This window comes from Coptis chinensis, chromosome 4, assembly GCF_015680905.1.
Source record: "Coptis chinensis isolate HL-2020 chromosome 4, ASM1568090v1, whole genome shotgun sequence".
Classification (NCBI taxonomy): Eukaryota; Viridiplantae; Streptophyta; class Magnoliopsida; order Ranunculales; family Ranunculaceae; genus Coptis; species Coptis chinensis.
The window spans coordinates 23,433,233-23,450,362 of record NC_141459.1 but is presented as its reverse complement, the minus strand read 5'-3'; the positions used below and the strand labels follow the sequence as shown (position 1 = coordinate 23,450,362).

Sequence of the window (17,130 nt, the reverse complement as noted above, 5' to 3'; positions counted from 1 at the left end):
CATGTTTAGCAATTCTTAATTGTTCTTTCGATGCGTTCAAAGGTTCAATTGTTCATCAGTAACATTTATCGTAGACTTATTCGGACTTGCTGTAGAAAAAAAAATGTAATTTTGACTTGAGAATTAAAAAAACGACTCGGGTAGATTAGTAGATGACTAAGTCACCAGATAGTAACGTCAAAATGATATGGCTGTATTAAAAAAAAAAAAAAAATGGTGTGAGCTACAAATTTGTACAATTCATTGGTAATATATACTTGCCGACGTGCATACAGATTATAGTTGCTATAATCCGTAGTAGAAAATGATCCCTTGGATTAAAAACTCCAGTGCCAATGTGTCTTTTTGTCATTGTGGACGTTACAATTGAAAAGATACAACTGTTTTGCCTACTTTCATATATAAATTACCCAGAGTCAACGTCTTGTTTGTTTGAATAAAAATTAGCGTCTAACCTCTTAATTTATTCATGCATTCACGGACAAACTAAAGAAACAAAAAAAAGTGTTTTTTGAACTTTTTCTTGAAGCAAAGTCCTGCCTTAATATCGCTTTCATGACTCGCGGCTGGGATTTAATCTAAGGGTGGATAAATCGAAGGCTATCGTTCTGCCCCATAGATTAAGAATAATTAGAAAACCCTTCGGAGTGCGAATCCCTTGGTTCTCACTTTCGCCTAAGAGAAACCAAAGCAGGCAACGCCTCATCTCCTTAACTGACCTATCTATTCATGCTCTATCTATTCATGCTCTCTCAACTCGCAACCCAAGTTCAAGTGGACTCTCCCTCTCACGCAGCTCTCAAATCCGAAATCATTGACTGTAAGTGTTAAAAGTTAAGGATATTTGTTTGTTGTTGTTTATGCGTTTCGATCAAAGTCTGGCTTAGGTGCCATTACACTGTAAAAGTTTGGCCTGCCAGGTTTCAATAGATAGGGATGCTTCTATATGCAAACAAACCTTTGGTCCATTACATTGTAAAAGTTTCGGCTGCCAGGTTGCAATAGATGGTTCCTGCTTCTATATGCAAACAAACCTTTGGTTACTATGTTGCAACCTAAACTGATTGGGATATTAGATGTGTTAGTGGAACATAATCTGTCATTGTAATTTAGTCTTTTGTTGTTCATTGTATGCTTCTTCAGTTGTATGCACCAAACTGCTTGGAAGCTTTGAATGATTTAGCCCGTGCCTTAACTGCTTAGGTGGTCATCTAACTTTCGTGGATCCCCATCATGTAGGCCTGCTTTTAACGGCTGTTTTGTTTATTTGTGCACAAATTAACTTCCTCAAGAGTGTTTCCTTAATCCTTAACCTCAAGAGTGTTCATTAGATGCTTGGTCGTTCAGCAGCATCATGCGTTTTTATTTGTGAACAATATGTAGGAAAATTGATTATGATAATAACATAACTCCATTTTACAAACTGCTTTTGCAGCAAACCAAAAGGTCAAATCAACCAAAAAGAAAAAAAAAGAAAAGATAAATTAAACCACCAAGACCTACACCTCCTCTTTGTCATTCGTAGACTGACATTGCAAAGAAACACCCCTTTGCCAACAGTTAGTTTTATCAAAAAAAAAAAATTCCACCCCCTCCCTTGACTGCAAGGAGAGGGTCTCTCTTAATTAATAAGAACCTCACTAATTTTGTCTTGCTATTTCTCAATTCAATTTACGTCTGATTCAGGGTAGCCACATAGGCACCTAAAACAGTTTACATCTATCGTTATATCATGGTGCTGTTGTGATAGTACATCTACTTTTTCTTATTGATTATAGTTTATCCATTCTAAGTTGTTGTTCTCTTGAAATTGCATTTAATGCGGTCATGCAGCGTCGGTGGGCAAAAAATTATTGGTGCTATTTATTGTCGGTGCACTCGGTGCAAATCCATCTTATTCCTCGAAACGGTCCAACAAAAAACGTAAGTTGTTTTGCATACTCATGTTGTGCCACAACTCAGAGTTTTTTTTTATTAACATGAAGGTTTTTTTGCATATGTAGTTTGATCTTGGTATTTGCATCAGCTATTGTTTTAGACTGCTGTACCACATCATGCAAAAAAGCAACTGTGCTTTTTCTAACCGCATCTTCTTAGATATACTTTTTGTTGAATTTCTTATCTACTTAAGGGCTTTGGTCAAATTTAATTTCTTTCTTCCTTCGTTCTTATTTTTTCCTCTTATCACTTTTTGTTTCCTTGGCGTTCATCTTTATTTTGTTACTCTTCATAAGATCGATTGGAAGCGCACACGGTCATAAGAGTCTTGGTGTCCCTTTGAGGGTGTTTTTTCACCCTGGGTTTGCTGTTTTGCATGCTCAAGTTGCTTATTTAAATTTGGTTAGTCATGTTAAAAGTGGCTACTAAACCTATTGTGTAGATGATAAAAGGAATCTAGGGATTAATGGTACCTAATTCGCTCATTGTATTAACTTTTTCATTAGAGCCCTCCCCTCGAGTCATTTCAGTTTGCCAAATTTGTTGTTATTAGTTTGATTAGGCTGTTTTTTATCCCATTGCTTGATGTAGCTGAAGCTACCCAATAATTGAATTAACAACAAATGAACAGCCAGGAAGCTGCTGGGGAATTCTTCCATTGCTCGATGTAAGGAATGAGGGTGATATGATTAAATCAGATTCCACATGATTAACCTAATTGGACCACACTGGCGCTGTTCAATTGCGAATGGTTAACCTCAAGTAGTTTTAACATTACAGATCAACTCAGAGTTTTTAATTAAAATTAGGGTCTTTTTGCAAAATGTAGTCTGATCTTGATATTTGCATCGACTGTTGTTTGAGGCCGCCGTACCACACCATATAAAAAACACCTGTACCCTTCTTTAACTAGGCAACAAGAAAAATATTATACGGTTTTATTTTTGTCTCTGTTCTTTTTCTAACCGCATCTTCTTAGATGTTCTTTTCATCGAATTCTTTATCTACTTAACGGCTTTGGCCATATTTTTTTTCTTTTTTCTTTCGTTCTTATTTTTTCCTCTTATCACTTTTTGTTTCCTTAACGTTCATTTTTTTTTTTTACTCTTCATAAATATACGCTTGATCGATTGGAAGCGCACAAGGTCATTGGAGTCTGGCTCTCCCTTTGAATGTGTTTTTCCCCAAAAAAGGACAAATTAAACCACCAAGAGCTACACCTCCTCTTTGTCATTCGCAGACTGGCATTGCAAATAAGCACCACGTTTTCCTGTTTTTTTTACCACATTTCTAACTTTCTTGACAAATTCCTTTACATTACGTTTCGATCTTATTACAACTTTATGAAAACTTTGGTTTCTTTCTCCTCACCTTTTTATTTAAGTTTTTTACTTCTTGGTTAGTTGTGGTTAGATTAATTCTTACTTTTGTGACTTCTCAGAAAAAGATGGTAGACTCGGCTGGAGGACACCAGTTTCTTGAAATTGAGGTATACCGTATATAGTGCAATTTTTTCCCATGCCTTTGTTATTAGTTCCGTTTTGCAATTTTATCCATCTCATTATAAATACTTTTAATGTTTTTTTGAGGTTGACATTACATTTTCACTGTTAAGGGGAGTGTGGAGATCTACCGGGTGACAATACGTAACAAAATCCGAACTCAAATTATCAAAGAAGTTGAGGTATATGTATAATTCTTATCTCCGCCTTGCAAAGTATTGTTCGATGATAGCGTATCTTATCCCAGTTACTAACTCAACCGAAAAACTGCATACTTTCTTTTTTTGCCCATAGGGATTACATGTTCATCGATCAAGGGCGAGGAGAAACTTCCATCTGAAGCGGTTAACGACATTAACGTACGTTTGTATTTTTTTACATCATATATTTTGTTCACTGTTTATTCCCCGCACATGTTTTTATTTTGTTTTGTTACCCACTATACACTTTATGCCTTAAACTATTAATGAACCCATTATGCATATCTTCTTCCCCGGTTTCTAAACACACAAAAAAAAAAATTAGATTATTGTGTTGTTGTTAATACAATGTCTTATTACGACCATATCATGTTATTTTCGATGCTACTAACTCTTATTTCGGTTATAACATTTCCTTTAAACTGTGCTGACGATAATTAATTGCTGCTCAAAGAACGGTGCAAACTCAAACGAAGCGGCACGAGTGCAGCTCCAACGCCAGCTTACTCCAAGATCTGCTCCTCCTATGCTTTCTCGACGCATTGCACAATGTGCTCGAAGAGAAATAGAGCGTCTTTCGTCTTCATCCACATCTCATGGAATGCAACTATCATCTCAAGATATTCGCATCCATTTGAGCCTAACCGTGACACCAAACTGAAAAACACTTGTGCGCCGTGCCCGAAGCGACAGGAAAAAAATGGCCCGCCTTCCTAGGTCAACTTTAATTAAGTGCGCCTGTGTGCCACCAAACACTCATCGGGACGCTTGCTACGCACCTATCGTTGGCGGTTCCGCATCAGCACAGAATGAAAATCATAATAACGGGAAGAACAAAGTTTTATGTTCCACTCCGAAACCACGGCATTACACAATCACGTATTTGGTTGGGTCATCATCTAAAGGGGACTACACACGAGAGAATGAAGTTCTATTCTGAGAAAAAATTAAGAATGTTGGCACCTTTGATCAACCCTTGTGTGTTAGTCAAAGAAGACCATCCTCCTCAAAATTCTTCAAGTATGTATTTTCTCTGCTGTTCGGATTACCCGCTCAAAGCTTGATACTACTTTAGAGAAAACTTATATACTAAATACTTTTTCATGAACAGTACCCAGTCTGAGCGATGCTACGAAAGAGCCAATTGTACGGCTGCAAATGCATATGGGGAAGAAATGTGGAATCCATTTGATTTAGACTACATTAGCGAAGGCGCTACAACAAAGCTCCTAGCGAAACCATTGACTGATTTGCCAGAAGGATGCCATTTTCTAGGACGGATGGATGTTTGTTGCCCACATTGTTCAGCTCTTCACTGGATGGCTGAGAAATTGAAACAGTCATCCAAAAAAAAACCCTAAATTTGGGATGTGTTGTTTACAAGGAAAAGTCTGGCTACCATCGCTCTCGCCGTTACCACCTGCTCTCCACTCACTATATGAAGGAAATGATGGACGCGCAACCTCATTCCGTGAGCACATTCGTGCATATAATGCATGTAATGCTTTTACAAGCCTTGGTGTGGATCCGGACCAACACGTATTGAGTGGACGTGGTCCACAATCATTTGTTATCCATGGAGAACTCTACCATAGCGTCGGGTCACTCCTACCAGCTCTAGGCAGGGCTCCCGTCTATTCACAACTTTACTTCTATGATGGAAACGAGGCTTTGAATTACCGTCTTCGTAGAAACCCTCAACTATCAAAGGATGTTTTGAGCATCATTCAGGACACTCTTATCCAAAACAACCATTTTTACAGGTTGTATATGAATGCTTTTGAGATTTTAAATGTAACTGATTTTGCAAATAACAACGTCCCAGCCCGCCTTCATTATAGCTCCGGGAGTGACCGCCGTCACTACAACCTTCCGTCCACAACAGAAATAGCTGTGATTTTGCCAAGCGAGGGGAGTGCGTTTGATAGCATGTGAGATATTGTTCTTTGCTTGCGAGAAGGTGGGTTAGAAAGGATCAGCGAGTGTAACCCCCCATATTCACCCCTCCATTATGTTCTTCTCTTTCCGCGAGGGGATCTCGGTTGGTCTCCTAACTTGCGTCAATGGAACGTCGTTAACAATTGTCCCACCAATGTGCGCTTGACACAAGCGCAATACTATGCCTATTGTACGTTTGATCGCCCATCAGAGTATTTCCCTATTTTGAATCGCGGGCACCCTAGGCCAACAATTTTTAGTCGATGCTTGGGCTGCAACAGACCAGAACCGCGTGGGTTTTCTTAGAGATCGCCAAGCTGAGATTCGTGTAGAGTTGTACCATGGATTAACAGATATTGCAGCATAGGGGCTGCATCCAGGTCAAGTTGGGCAACATGTTATCCTGCCATCGTCTTATACAGGTAGCCCAAGGTATATGTACGAGATTTACCAGGATTTAATGGCCATCACACGGTACAATAAACATCTGGATGTTTTCCTTACGGCAACCGCGAATCCGAATTGGCCAGAAGTTCTAATGGAGCTTAAAAGCCATAAAAAATCAACTGATAAACCAACGTTAGTTGCGCGTGTGTTTGAGATGAAGCGTAGAGCAATCATGGAAGAAATCACCAAGAAACACATTTTCGGTCGTGCAGTCGCACATGTTTACACCATTGAATTCCAAAAGCGTGGTCTTCCACACATGCACGCTCTCATATTCCTCCAACACGAAGACAAGATTCGTACTACTGAACAAGTCGATCGAATTATTTCTATTGAGATTCCCGATCCTGACACACAACCGGCTCTCTTTCAAACAGCTATGAAATATATGATTCATGGTCCGTGTGGTTCTAAAAATCCAAAAGCGCTCTACATGCAAGATGATCATTGCAGGTTCCAATACCCGTGGGAATTTGCTGAGAAGACACAATGGATCAAGAAGGATACCCGCTTTATATGCGTCGCAACACCGGCAGAGTGTACAAGCGCAATAAACATAAAGTTACCAACCGTAATGTTGCTCCATATAATCTGTTCCTATCTGAGTTGTTTGATTGCCACATTAATGTTGAAGTGTGTGCATCAGTTAGGGCAGTCAAATATATCTATAAATACATTTACAAGGGTTTCGACAAAACAACCATGGTGTTAACTGGAGCAAATGAGGAGATACAACAATACATCAACGTGAGGTATATCGGCCCACAAGAAGCTATATGGCGGCTTCTAGAGTTTAACATGCACCAAGAGGTGGCCAACGTTGTTCGTTTAGCAATACATTTGCCTGGGATGCATCGGGTTTTGTACAACCCAACCGAACCAATGGATGAAATTCTCGCTCAAGCTGAACATCAACAATCAACTCTAACCGCATTGTTCAAATGTTGTGCTGAAAATCCAAAAGCTCGCGAGTTAACTTATCCAGAAATGCCTGAGCCTTCGTTTAGAACAAGGGCTTCAAAAAATGGACCCCTAGGTGTCGAGACAGTTGTTTTGCTATCGGTCGAATGTCGGGGGGCGTTTTTATCTGTGCATGCTGTTAACCGTTATTAAAGGGCCCACATCATTCGAGTCACTTAAATTGGTGGACGGTGTTCCGTTTGGTACCTTCAAGGCAACATGTATTGCACGAGGTCTATTGGAAGATGATGAAGAGTGGAACCAATGTTTGCAGGAGGCATCTTGCATGCGGGTATCAGCTACACCGATTGTTTAGCATTATCCTAACAGAGTGCTCTCCAACGCGTCTAGAAGTATTGTGGAACAAATTTACAGTTAATATATGTGACGACTTTCCACACAGGATGAAAACTAAGTTTCTTATAGAGAATCCATTTGAGGCCTGAGTTATAGACTACGGTTTGTTTTTGTTGGAACAACTCCTTCAAGAAAGTGGGAAGGATCTATCAAATTTCTCTAACATGTCCCTACCATAGGAAAATTGGAGCTGTGTAGTTGGAAACAAACTCATTTGGGAGCAGCAACAACTTCACCAGCATGGCCTACAAGAAGCAACGAATGCTAATATTAGCCGTCTCAATGAAGACCAACGCAATGCTTTTAATGCGGTGACAGAATCCGTACACAATGGTCAAGGGAAGATATTTTTCTTGAATGGACCCGCCGGTACAAGGAAGACATTTTTGTACAATACAATTGCAGTGTCATGTCGTTGCATTGGTAATATCGTTATAATGGTGGCTTCCTTTGGAATTGCATCTTTGCTATTGTCTGGGGGTCGCACTGCTCACTCAACATTTAGCTTGCCCCTTAACGTCTTCAACGACACCATGTGTGGATTTTCCAAAGATTCATTGCAGGCTGGCCTTTTTAGAGAGGCAAAACTTATAATTTGAGATGAAGTCCCAATGCAACATAGATACTGCGTTGAAGCCGTTGATCGGTCACTTCAAGATATCTATGAAAACAAGAAAACTTTCGGTGGAATAACCGTTATCCTAGGAGGGGATTTCCGGCAAACGTTGCCTGTTATACCAAAAGGGGCCCGTGAAGATTTTGTTGCTGCATCTTTGCGTAGGTCTCAACTCTGGAGGCATGTGCACGTTTTGCATCTATTTCAAAACATGCGTCTGGACATGTCGAATCCAGATAACATCAACTTTGGAAGTTATCTTATGGAGGTAAATACTATAACATCATTGCCTTTGAAATGTTGTTGGCGCAAATGCTCAACGTTGAACTAAGCACTTTATTTTTAATTGATCGTGTAGATAGGCACAAATCTAGCTAAAACAGTTGAGCTGCCATCGGGTATACAAAGTTGTATAGATCTCAAAGACCTCATTTTCTTTGTATACCCTCGATTGGACGAGGAAGGCACGACCTCAGCAGAATTCCTCAGAGAACGTACTATTCTAGCTGCAAGAAACGACGATGTCAAGGATATTAATGATATGGCCTTGAGTTTGTTTCCTGGCGAAGTTATCGAATATTTGGCTGCAGATAAAGCTGTTGATAGTGATTGTAAATCCCAGCCCACAAAAAAAAGGAAAACAAACAACTCAACTCCAAATGTTGCCGACTCTCAGTTAAAGAAAAGGCTAAACAGTGATAAGTCTCCTGCACTTGGTGGCGAATATCCAAGTGAGTTCCTCAACTCACTTGACCCATCTAGTTTACCTCCATTCAGACTCAAGTTGAAACTTGGGTGCCCAATTATGTTGCTCAGAAATATTAGACCCAAAGCTGACCTTTGTAATGGAACACGACTTACTGTTCTCCAATGTGCCCCTAAAGTGATTGAAGCAGTGATTATAACCGGGGAACACGCAGCGAGAATCTCTTTGACACCTTCATCTACCCATTCCAATGAATCTCTTTAGACTTTATGTGACTTGACAATCAATAAATCCCAAGGACAATCAAGGAAGGCCATTTTGCAAATGCACATCTTCAAAGAGACATCTTCAAAGAGAATCAGTGTAGTCCTTCCACCAAACTCTTCTAGTTGTACCACAAATATCGTGTACCCAGAAGTTCTGTTATAATCAACTTATGTTGAACTGTCTTCGATTATTGTTGAAGTTGCATAACTTGAAACACAGTTTGTGCCAAAGTTATTTTCTCAAAGACAAAACCATAAGAATTCTTTTTTATTTTGATTATCGTTTCATCATTTGTTTCATATCTATTCTATATTAAGTATTGTTTCTTACACCGAGATGGTTTGTCGAGCCAGGTAATCTATAGATATATTTTTATGCTTCTTCAATAATCTATCTGAAGCATTCTAAATTTTTCTTAAAAGGTAATGGGGTTCTTCAGATAGTCTATTTTTTATTTGTTTGTTTCAAAATGTGCTTTTGTTAACATCTGTATTTCCGTGCAATCTATAGTAGCAAATCGTTGAAATCCCATTGAATGTGTAGTATGTAGTTGGATTCTCATAGATTATGATTTATTAGGAATTTGTTTTAATAGTTTTCCCGTTGCTTCATCTTTTTGCTAGCAAGTTGTTTGTGTAGAGTCCAATCACATGTACAAAGAGCCTACATGTTCCTAAAATCTATCCGAGATTTTATCAAACCATGCTCTCGGTTTGAAGTAAGCATTCACTCTCATATGGCTATTCTAGCCTTTGATGGGTCAGGTTGTTATAGCACAACATCCAAGAAACGATTGCAATAAGTCGTCTAAATTTAACTGAAAAAAGCCCATGGGGTTCTTCAAATTGTATGTTTTTCATTTATTTGTTCCAAAATGTGATTTTGTTAACTTCTGTACTTTCGTGCAATCTTGAGTGCCAAATCGTATCAATCCCATAGAATGTGTAGTATGTAGTTCGATTCTCATAGATTCTAATTTTTTAGGAATTCACTTTAATAGTTTTCCCGTTGCTTCCTCTTTTTTGCTAGTAAGTTGTTTGTGTAGAGTCCAATCTAATGAGCGAAGAGTCCACCCGTTCCTAAAATCTATATGAGCTTTTATCAAACCAAGCTCTCTTTGAAGTCAGCATTCACTCTCATATGGCTATTCTAGCCTTTGATGGGTGAGGTTGTGACAGCTCAACGTCCAAGAAACGATTTAAAACATTGTATTTGATTATCACACATTGCATCCATTTGATTATTTGATTATTGCAATCGTTATCATACTTCTTAGTTTAGCTTCTATAGTTGTGTCGTTTTATGGATGATGTTATGATGGTCGCACCACCGACACTGTTTGAAGGGAAGGGTCAACGTTGCTCATGTTAAAACACATCATGTAAAAAAAACATGAGTATCATTTTAACTTTGTACCCTGAACATGAAATGCATCATATGTTGTTAATCAAAACTACACCATACTGTTATTTAATTTGATGCATGGATTTAATTTGATGTGGGTGGTTTTAATTTGATGTATGGATTTAAATTTGATCCTATTACATTAATAAGTTCTCTGATTTTCCCCCTTTTCTAGATGGCTTTTCTTCTTAAAACCAGTTAAATCAGCAAGCATTCAGTTAATTGGACACTCAATGGAGCCATTTAAAGGATGGAAGATTGCTATCTCTTTAAATTGGTAAGCTTTTCCCCTGTTTTACTACTTCATTAAGCTTGGATTTTTCTAGGGTTTCCACATTGTATTGGGACTTGGGGATATTTTCTTTACCAATATCCACCTATCAAATGGGGATTTTTAAAGCATTGATAAAATGCTAACTGTTTCAAATAGGCTTTTGGAATCTCTTGCTTTAATAAGAAGTTGATTTTCATGGCTATTCATATGCATGTGGACACATTTTAGCTGCCATATTAGGGAATGCCACCATATTAGGCACTCCATTTCAATTTATTTGATGCCTAATTACATTTTAAACTTTGAGGGACTCCGCTTTATGCTTAGTCGTCTCTTTTTAATCAAGCATTTGTCACATTCATTTCTGGGAGACTTAGAGCTGGTGGAGATGTATTCATATTATACATCAACAACACACGCTGTGGTGGTCAGAGTTCCCTACAGTTTGGCCCACTTTGTTAAATGAAGAGGTACGTTCTCTTGACACTGCATTTGATTAGGCCCTTTAGTTGTTTTAGTTCTTAATTTGGGTGTTACCTTGTATGAAGCCAAAACTACCAACGCCATACCCAACCACCGTTACGTAACATAGTTGACTACATTATTAGTGAAATAAGCCATTCAAGGGGCAAAAGGGGCCTTTGTCTGCAAAGGTGGGCGGGAGTGTCTTCTTTGAGTGGAAAATGGAAGCATTTGAGGCAGCATTATAGCTTCAACAAGAACCTCTTGCCCAAATGTTTGGGCCTGTAAAGGGTTTTGTGCTAATATACCATCTATTGAACAATATAGAAATCAAAAGAAATCATCCGATGTAACTCCCTCACAGTATTCTGAAGTTTGTAGAATTAATCCAAAAACTTAAACAAAAAGGGAACATGGCATGCCTGATTGTATCAAGTTCATATTGGTGCTATATTGGATTTCAAGTTCAATGGCAATTCACTGTGAAAAACTTAAAATTACCTCAACCTTTGTTGTCATTCTCTTTTCCCTCACAATTTCTCTTCAGTTTTTGCATTTTTTACTTCTTCTTCCAGATTTCCTTGCGACTCTGGGTTTCAAATGTCAAGTGACAGCTCAGATAAAACTGTCGAGCCATAAACTATTTGTGATTTGTGTCCATTTTTGAAGAATGTTAAGCCTCGAGCCCTCAGTTGAATCATGCATATAGACAAGTAAAAAGAAATGAAATATAAGTGCTTACATTTACAGTGCGAGCAATATCTTAAGTAAACAGTGGTACAATACCAGTCAAAACAAATTTGAACGTGTGAGGCCAAAAAGCAGAAACAAAGGCTACAATTATCATTGGTCTTTTTGCACCTAGCAGCAAATTGGGCGGCCGGATGAGTTGCAAGTACAAAACAAATAATATGAATCACAAATTTCAATCAAACTGTAATAGCAAAACACACAAAGAAGACGGTTAAGCAGAGAACCAATAGTTTTAAGACGAAGGGGCAAAAAAAGGATACTATGCTTTCGAGTGTACATTAGAAGTTATCATGAAACACTATTTTTCTTGCATATTTCAAATTTCCATAAACCCTTAACAAATAGAAGTTATATGTAATTCATAAACACAAGATGGCGGAAATATAATTTCCTCCTTGAAATAGTTGTTTTGGCGGTTTCACTCAATTACGGATCCCAAGGTTACAAGGACGGATAACAAGGTCGACCAAGCACTCAAGCCCGGCTATTAATGAATTGTGGACATTTGTTGGGCGCTAAGGGTGAACGAACCTGCCTTCTTTTGATGATGATGCCTACAATGTCAGCAAATGTAAGTTCTAAACTTGATTGCGGATCAACTGTGCATATTAGCTCATCATGGACCAGCTACTAACAACAATAAAGTATCAAGCAGTGTGCAGGTGGCATCCTCCATCACAAAACTTTGTTGAAGTGAATTGTGCTGGAGCGCTACTAAAGGCAGCTAAAGACTTGCTGGTGCCGGGGATGTCTTAAGAGATTACAAAGATGTAGTCATTGGTACTATGTGAATAGACCTAGACCACACTACCAATGACCTTGCTGAATCTTGAGTGTCATTGAAGGTGTTCATTGCGGGCTGTCACACAAAGTTGGACTAGATTGTTGGTCAAATCTGACTCAGTGGCAGCACGACAAGGACTTTGAACAAATCTTGCGAAAGATCGTCATTGTTAATAAGAGGTACATTGCGTTCTAAGAAGTGTTATTAGATTATACCATGCTGGCGTTTTATGGAATTTGTTTAAAATGGAGTTGTCACTCCCTTATAGGGCGCTTAACCCATACCAATTACAAACAAACTCATGGAACAAGAAAATGTGGTTATCATTGCAACTTCCCTCATTACAACTATGTGATCATGTATGTATTATGTATTATGTATGGTAACAATGCAAAAACTGTGGCAATTTGCTTTTATAGGAAACCATCTTCCTCTCCTCACTTAGTGCAGCGAAGCTCTACATCAATTTGGCAAACAATGAAGTAAATAATTTCAGAACTCGGTAAGTTTTTTTTAGTCTTTTTAGACAAGTTAGTAAATGTATTGATCCAGAGTTCCATTCTCAGTCATGAATGTGTGGTTACAAATAATTCATGCTATGTATCTTTGCATTTACCAACCGTTAACAAATCGGCTATATTCCATGATACAACGCCTGTTGTTGTTCATAGTTCTAATTACTTAACAACTATTCGTGTCATGGTATTAATGGATGGAACTTAACAATATATTTCTCCTGCACATCTCTAATTACTGCTGTCTTCAATCACCTAGGTGGTCGGTCTAGTAAGGCTGAGTCCAATGGCTCCCTATCCCTTTAAAAGTAGAGCTAAAGTCAATAGATTTTACTCTCTATCATTAATTTCCTCTTTATATATACAAAGAATTTTACTCTCTATCTCTATTTTACTCTCTATATCTCTATTTTACTCTCTCTATATAGAGAGTAAAATAGAGATAGAGAGTAAAATTCTTTGTATATATACATAGAAAAATAATGATAGAGAGTAAAATATGTTGACTTTAGCTCTATTTTGTTGACTTTAGCTCTACTTTATTGACTTTAACACTACTTTTAAAGGGATAGGGAGCCATTGGACTCAGCCTTAAGTGCTTCTTGTGCCAGCTTTTCCAGGTCGTACGCTGAGAATGGTTCTACTTTAAGTCTTGCCTCAGCATCCCTTGGCTGATTGACTTAAGAGAACAAATATTACAAAAAAGTCAAAGAAGGATACTGAAAGAAATGCTGCCTTCAACAATGCCTTTGACTTTGGGATATTAGGTCATAGTGTTCTAGTGTGGACCCTGATTGCGGTGATAAAGCATACGGTTTCCCATGTACTTTGTTATGTGTAAAAAAAATTGCCTTGGAGAAATGTCGCAATGTCTGCTTTAACTTGCTAAATTCTCATGTACATGGTTTGTTCTTCACTTCTCAGAATGTCTTCGAGAACGTGTTAAACCTTTTGTATCTACGGCTATTGTAATTCTATTTTCATTCTTATAAAACACCTGCTTTTACCATGGTTGGGCTGCCTTCCTTTGGTTAATTCCCTATACACCAACATCTTTCTTATTAATTGGTTTTGAACTGCAGCTTTGGTTCACTTACAAAATCTGTCTTACACAGCCCATTTTTTGTTGGCTGGCCAATGTGGACCCGCACCTTCAACAAGCTTTTCATGTCTTCATTCTATTTCGCATGTTTCCAGTATCTACTCTATGTCTGGAAGTTCTTCTCTAACTAACGAACACCCGATAACAACCATTACCTCAGCTGTGCTTATAACATAATGCGCATGCATTTGTTCGTCAATCCACATTTGTTTGCTTCTACCTTTGCAACGTCGGCTTCCCATGTTATAGAACCACAAGATTTGTTAATTAGCTTGCCATGTTTACCCGATTTTAGTTTTACAGCCTGATCAAAATCTACGTTTGTAGTGGGCGAAACACTTAGTTTAAGATAGTGTACTCAAAAAACTTAGACGTTCATTCTTTTGATATCTTACCGAGGCATCATGTTCGTTAGGATTGTGTTTCCCTCGGGTCAGATATCATGTTCCTGACTTTTGAGGGTTCCTATATTAATACACATATCTTAACTTCTTAACGCTTGCACCAGACACTTTGTCTCCCCTCCCCCTCCAAAATACTGTTCATTTCCTTTTCCTCTAATTAAATTTTGTTAGCAACTCCTTTAACAATTTTTAATAGCTTTCAACCCATGACTTCCCAACTATGTATCGTTACTCCAAGGTCTCCTCACTTACTATAAATACATGGGAGGAGTTAGTTCATTACCAGCAAGTTGTTCAAAATTCTATCATCTCTTCCGCGAGGTTTGTTTCTTTTTCCACAGACAATGGCAAACGGCAACACTATTGCAATTTCTTTCAAACTTTTGCTAAATGACATTACCCATTAGGTGGGTTTACCACTACCAATCTATGATGCAGTCTTCAGTTTCGGCCGTTCGTTACGAGTCTTGGGTCGATATACAAACGCTTACATTCATCATTTCTAAGAAGAGATGTTTCGGAGATCCATCTATTAGCCAAAATGGATCTGATGAGGTTGCCGCCCGGAGAGCGATCGAATACCTTCGTTCTATCTACCATTTTGATCTTATTGACTTCAACTCAAGGGAACTACGCCAAATGCGACTTCATAATCAATAGCTCCAAGCCGAAACTCAACAACTACAAAACAATAACGCGACCCTCCTTCAACAAATTGCAACTCTCCAAGCACAATATGACATTCCTAATGTTATCGTCATTAGTGATGATGAGGAAAGCGTTGCTGACGACTCTAACTATGTGCCATCATCGATGGACATGGGGGCATCAAGGGACTCTTGAAGAAAAAAACATCAATTAATTTCTTCCTACCTATCACTTATTTTGTTTCCCTTTGCTTCCTCACAACTACCTTTGCAACTTGCTTTATCTTATCATGCTTTGTTGATGTTTCGTACATTATGGTGCGCCATTTATATATCCCATGTTTGAACGAACATCTGTCATTCTCGAATTTAGTTTTTGTTTACGCCATTTTTTACCATTCATTTACTTTGTCATTATTATCTGAGCATCATCAACCAATATATATCTTATACTTAGTTAATTACTTATTGCTGTTTCTATTAAATTACTGTCTCTACTTTAGGCAAGATCGACAAAGCCTTTTGCCAGTACCAAGCCATAAGTCAGGTATACAACTAACCATTTCAATTACAATCTAGCCAATTCATTTTAATTTATTTGTCTTTCAGCTCATAAGTCCAACAAGCATAGCAAATAGCAAATGGTATTTTCATTCAGTTGGAATTGTGGTGGCACATGGTTGAGCAATGAAACCAAGCATCTAAGCAAATCAGTTATCGACTAAAAAATCCCAACTTATTGCCACTCTCCAATTGCTCTTGAGAGCCCGCAATGTGTGGCACTTGAAATTGGAATCGTTGCCAAATTCAATTTAAACGCTGGTTTGCATTGATACACACAAACACATCTGTCGAGACAAATCAATCATTATCATTAGTAGGCCGGTAAGGCTGATTAAATTAGTTGTACTGGGTATCATTACTCACATTATATTCAATTACAATTCTTTTCAAGCAAAAAAAATCTGCTTTGTACATAATCTATCATACATAGTTAGTATTAAAATTTCCACAATTATTACATTAAAAACATTTTCCATGATTTTTATTTTGACTCACTTAAGCCTATATGTATATGTAACTCCCATACTCATCAATTCTCCAACCTTCTACATTTACTTACTTCCTTCCCCTATAAAAAATTACCCTCATTTCCCTTCCAGACCCAAAACTTGGCGTCTATTTCTCATTACCTCGCCATATAAGCAAAACTTCTCTTACCAAAAAAGTAGTCCACAGGTTCGGTTTCACTTGCTCTTCAGTTTCCTTCATCTAATTTGTACATTGTCATCTATTTTATGTGCCTAATCTTTGGTCATTCTCATTTATATTTTGCAGCCAAATGGCGAACTTACCTAACAAAGGTCCAGATACAAGCAAGCCATTGACAACATCCTACGAAGCCAACTTCCCAATTTATAAGCCCCAAACCCCACCAGGAATGGCAGGTCTTAACGCAATGATGTATGATTTTGATCGTCTAACTGAGTCACACCTCAATTACCTTAAACCAAAACTTAAGGTTGAAGAGACATCTGCCAAAAACAACAAGACGCCTATCAAAACCTCCTATGATCACGAGTTTTATCCCACTTCCATGGACGACATAGATTAGGTTGTAATACATAACGAGTTCAACTCAATCCTAACTTGCCACCGTTCCCCTTCAATAATAATTTTTTTGTCTATTTAGTTTAACAATTACTAATGATTTCCCTATTCAAAACGTTAAATGCATGAAATGTAATTAACCTATTTCCCAGTGCTATCTATCAAATACTGCCTAAATTTTAAGTTTTAACCTAATCTATATGACTCCATCCATATTTTGCTTTCTTCAACATCAACTGATCA

At 38.0% G+C, this 17,130-nt stretch overlaps 1 protein-coding gene across 4 annotated transcripts; it reads left to right on the top strand.

Moving 5' to 3' along the window:
- The first annotated feature begins 503 nt into the window (after nt 1-503).
- On the top strand, nt 504-14,230 carry LOC147502731 (uncharacterized). Of its 4 annotated transcripts, XM_086607583.1 has the most exons (9): nt 504-820; nt 1,144-1,235; nt 1,834-1,923; nt 3,380-3,427; nt 3,554-3,622; nt 3,735-3,799; nt 10,511-10,612; nt 13,028-13,110; nt 13,735-14,230. In XM_086607583.1, the coding sequence occupies exons 4-8, from the start codon at nt 3,386-3,388 to the stop codon at nt 13,092-13,094; spliced, it is 345 nt and encodes a 114-aa protein (XP_086463709.1). In that variant the 5' UTR covers nt 504-820; nt 1,144-1,235; nt 1,834-1,923; nt 3,380-3,385; the 3' UTR covers nt 13,095-13,110; nt 13,735-14,230. The 4 variants fall into 4 exon arrangements, 3 of the variants coding, with proteins under 3 accessions (XP_086463709.1, XP_086463707.1, XP_086463708.1); XM_086607581.1 differs by lacking the exon at nt 1,144-1,235; XM_086607582.1 differs by lacking the exons at nt 1,144-1,235; nt 13,735-14,230 and having other exon boundaries at nt 13,028-13,238.
- The last annotated feature ends 2,900 nt before the right edge of the window (nt 14,231-17,130 follow it).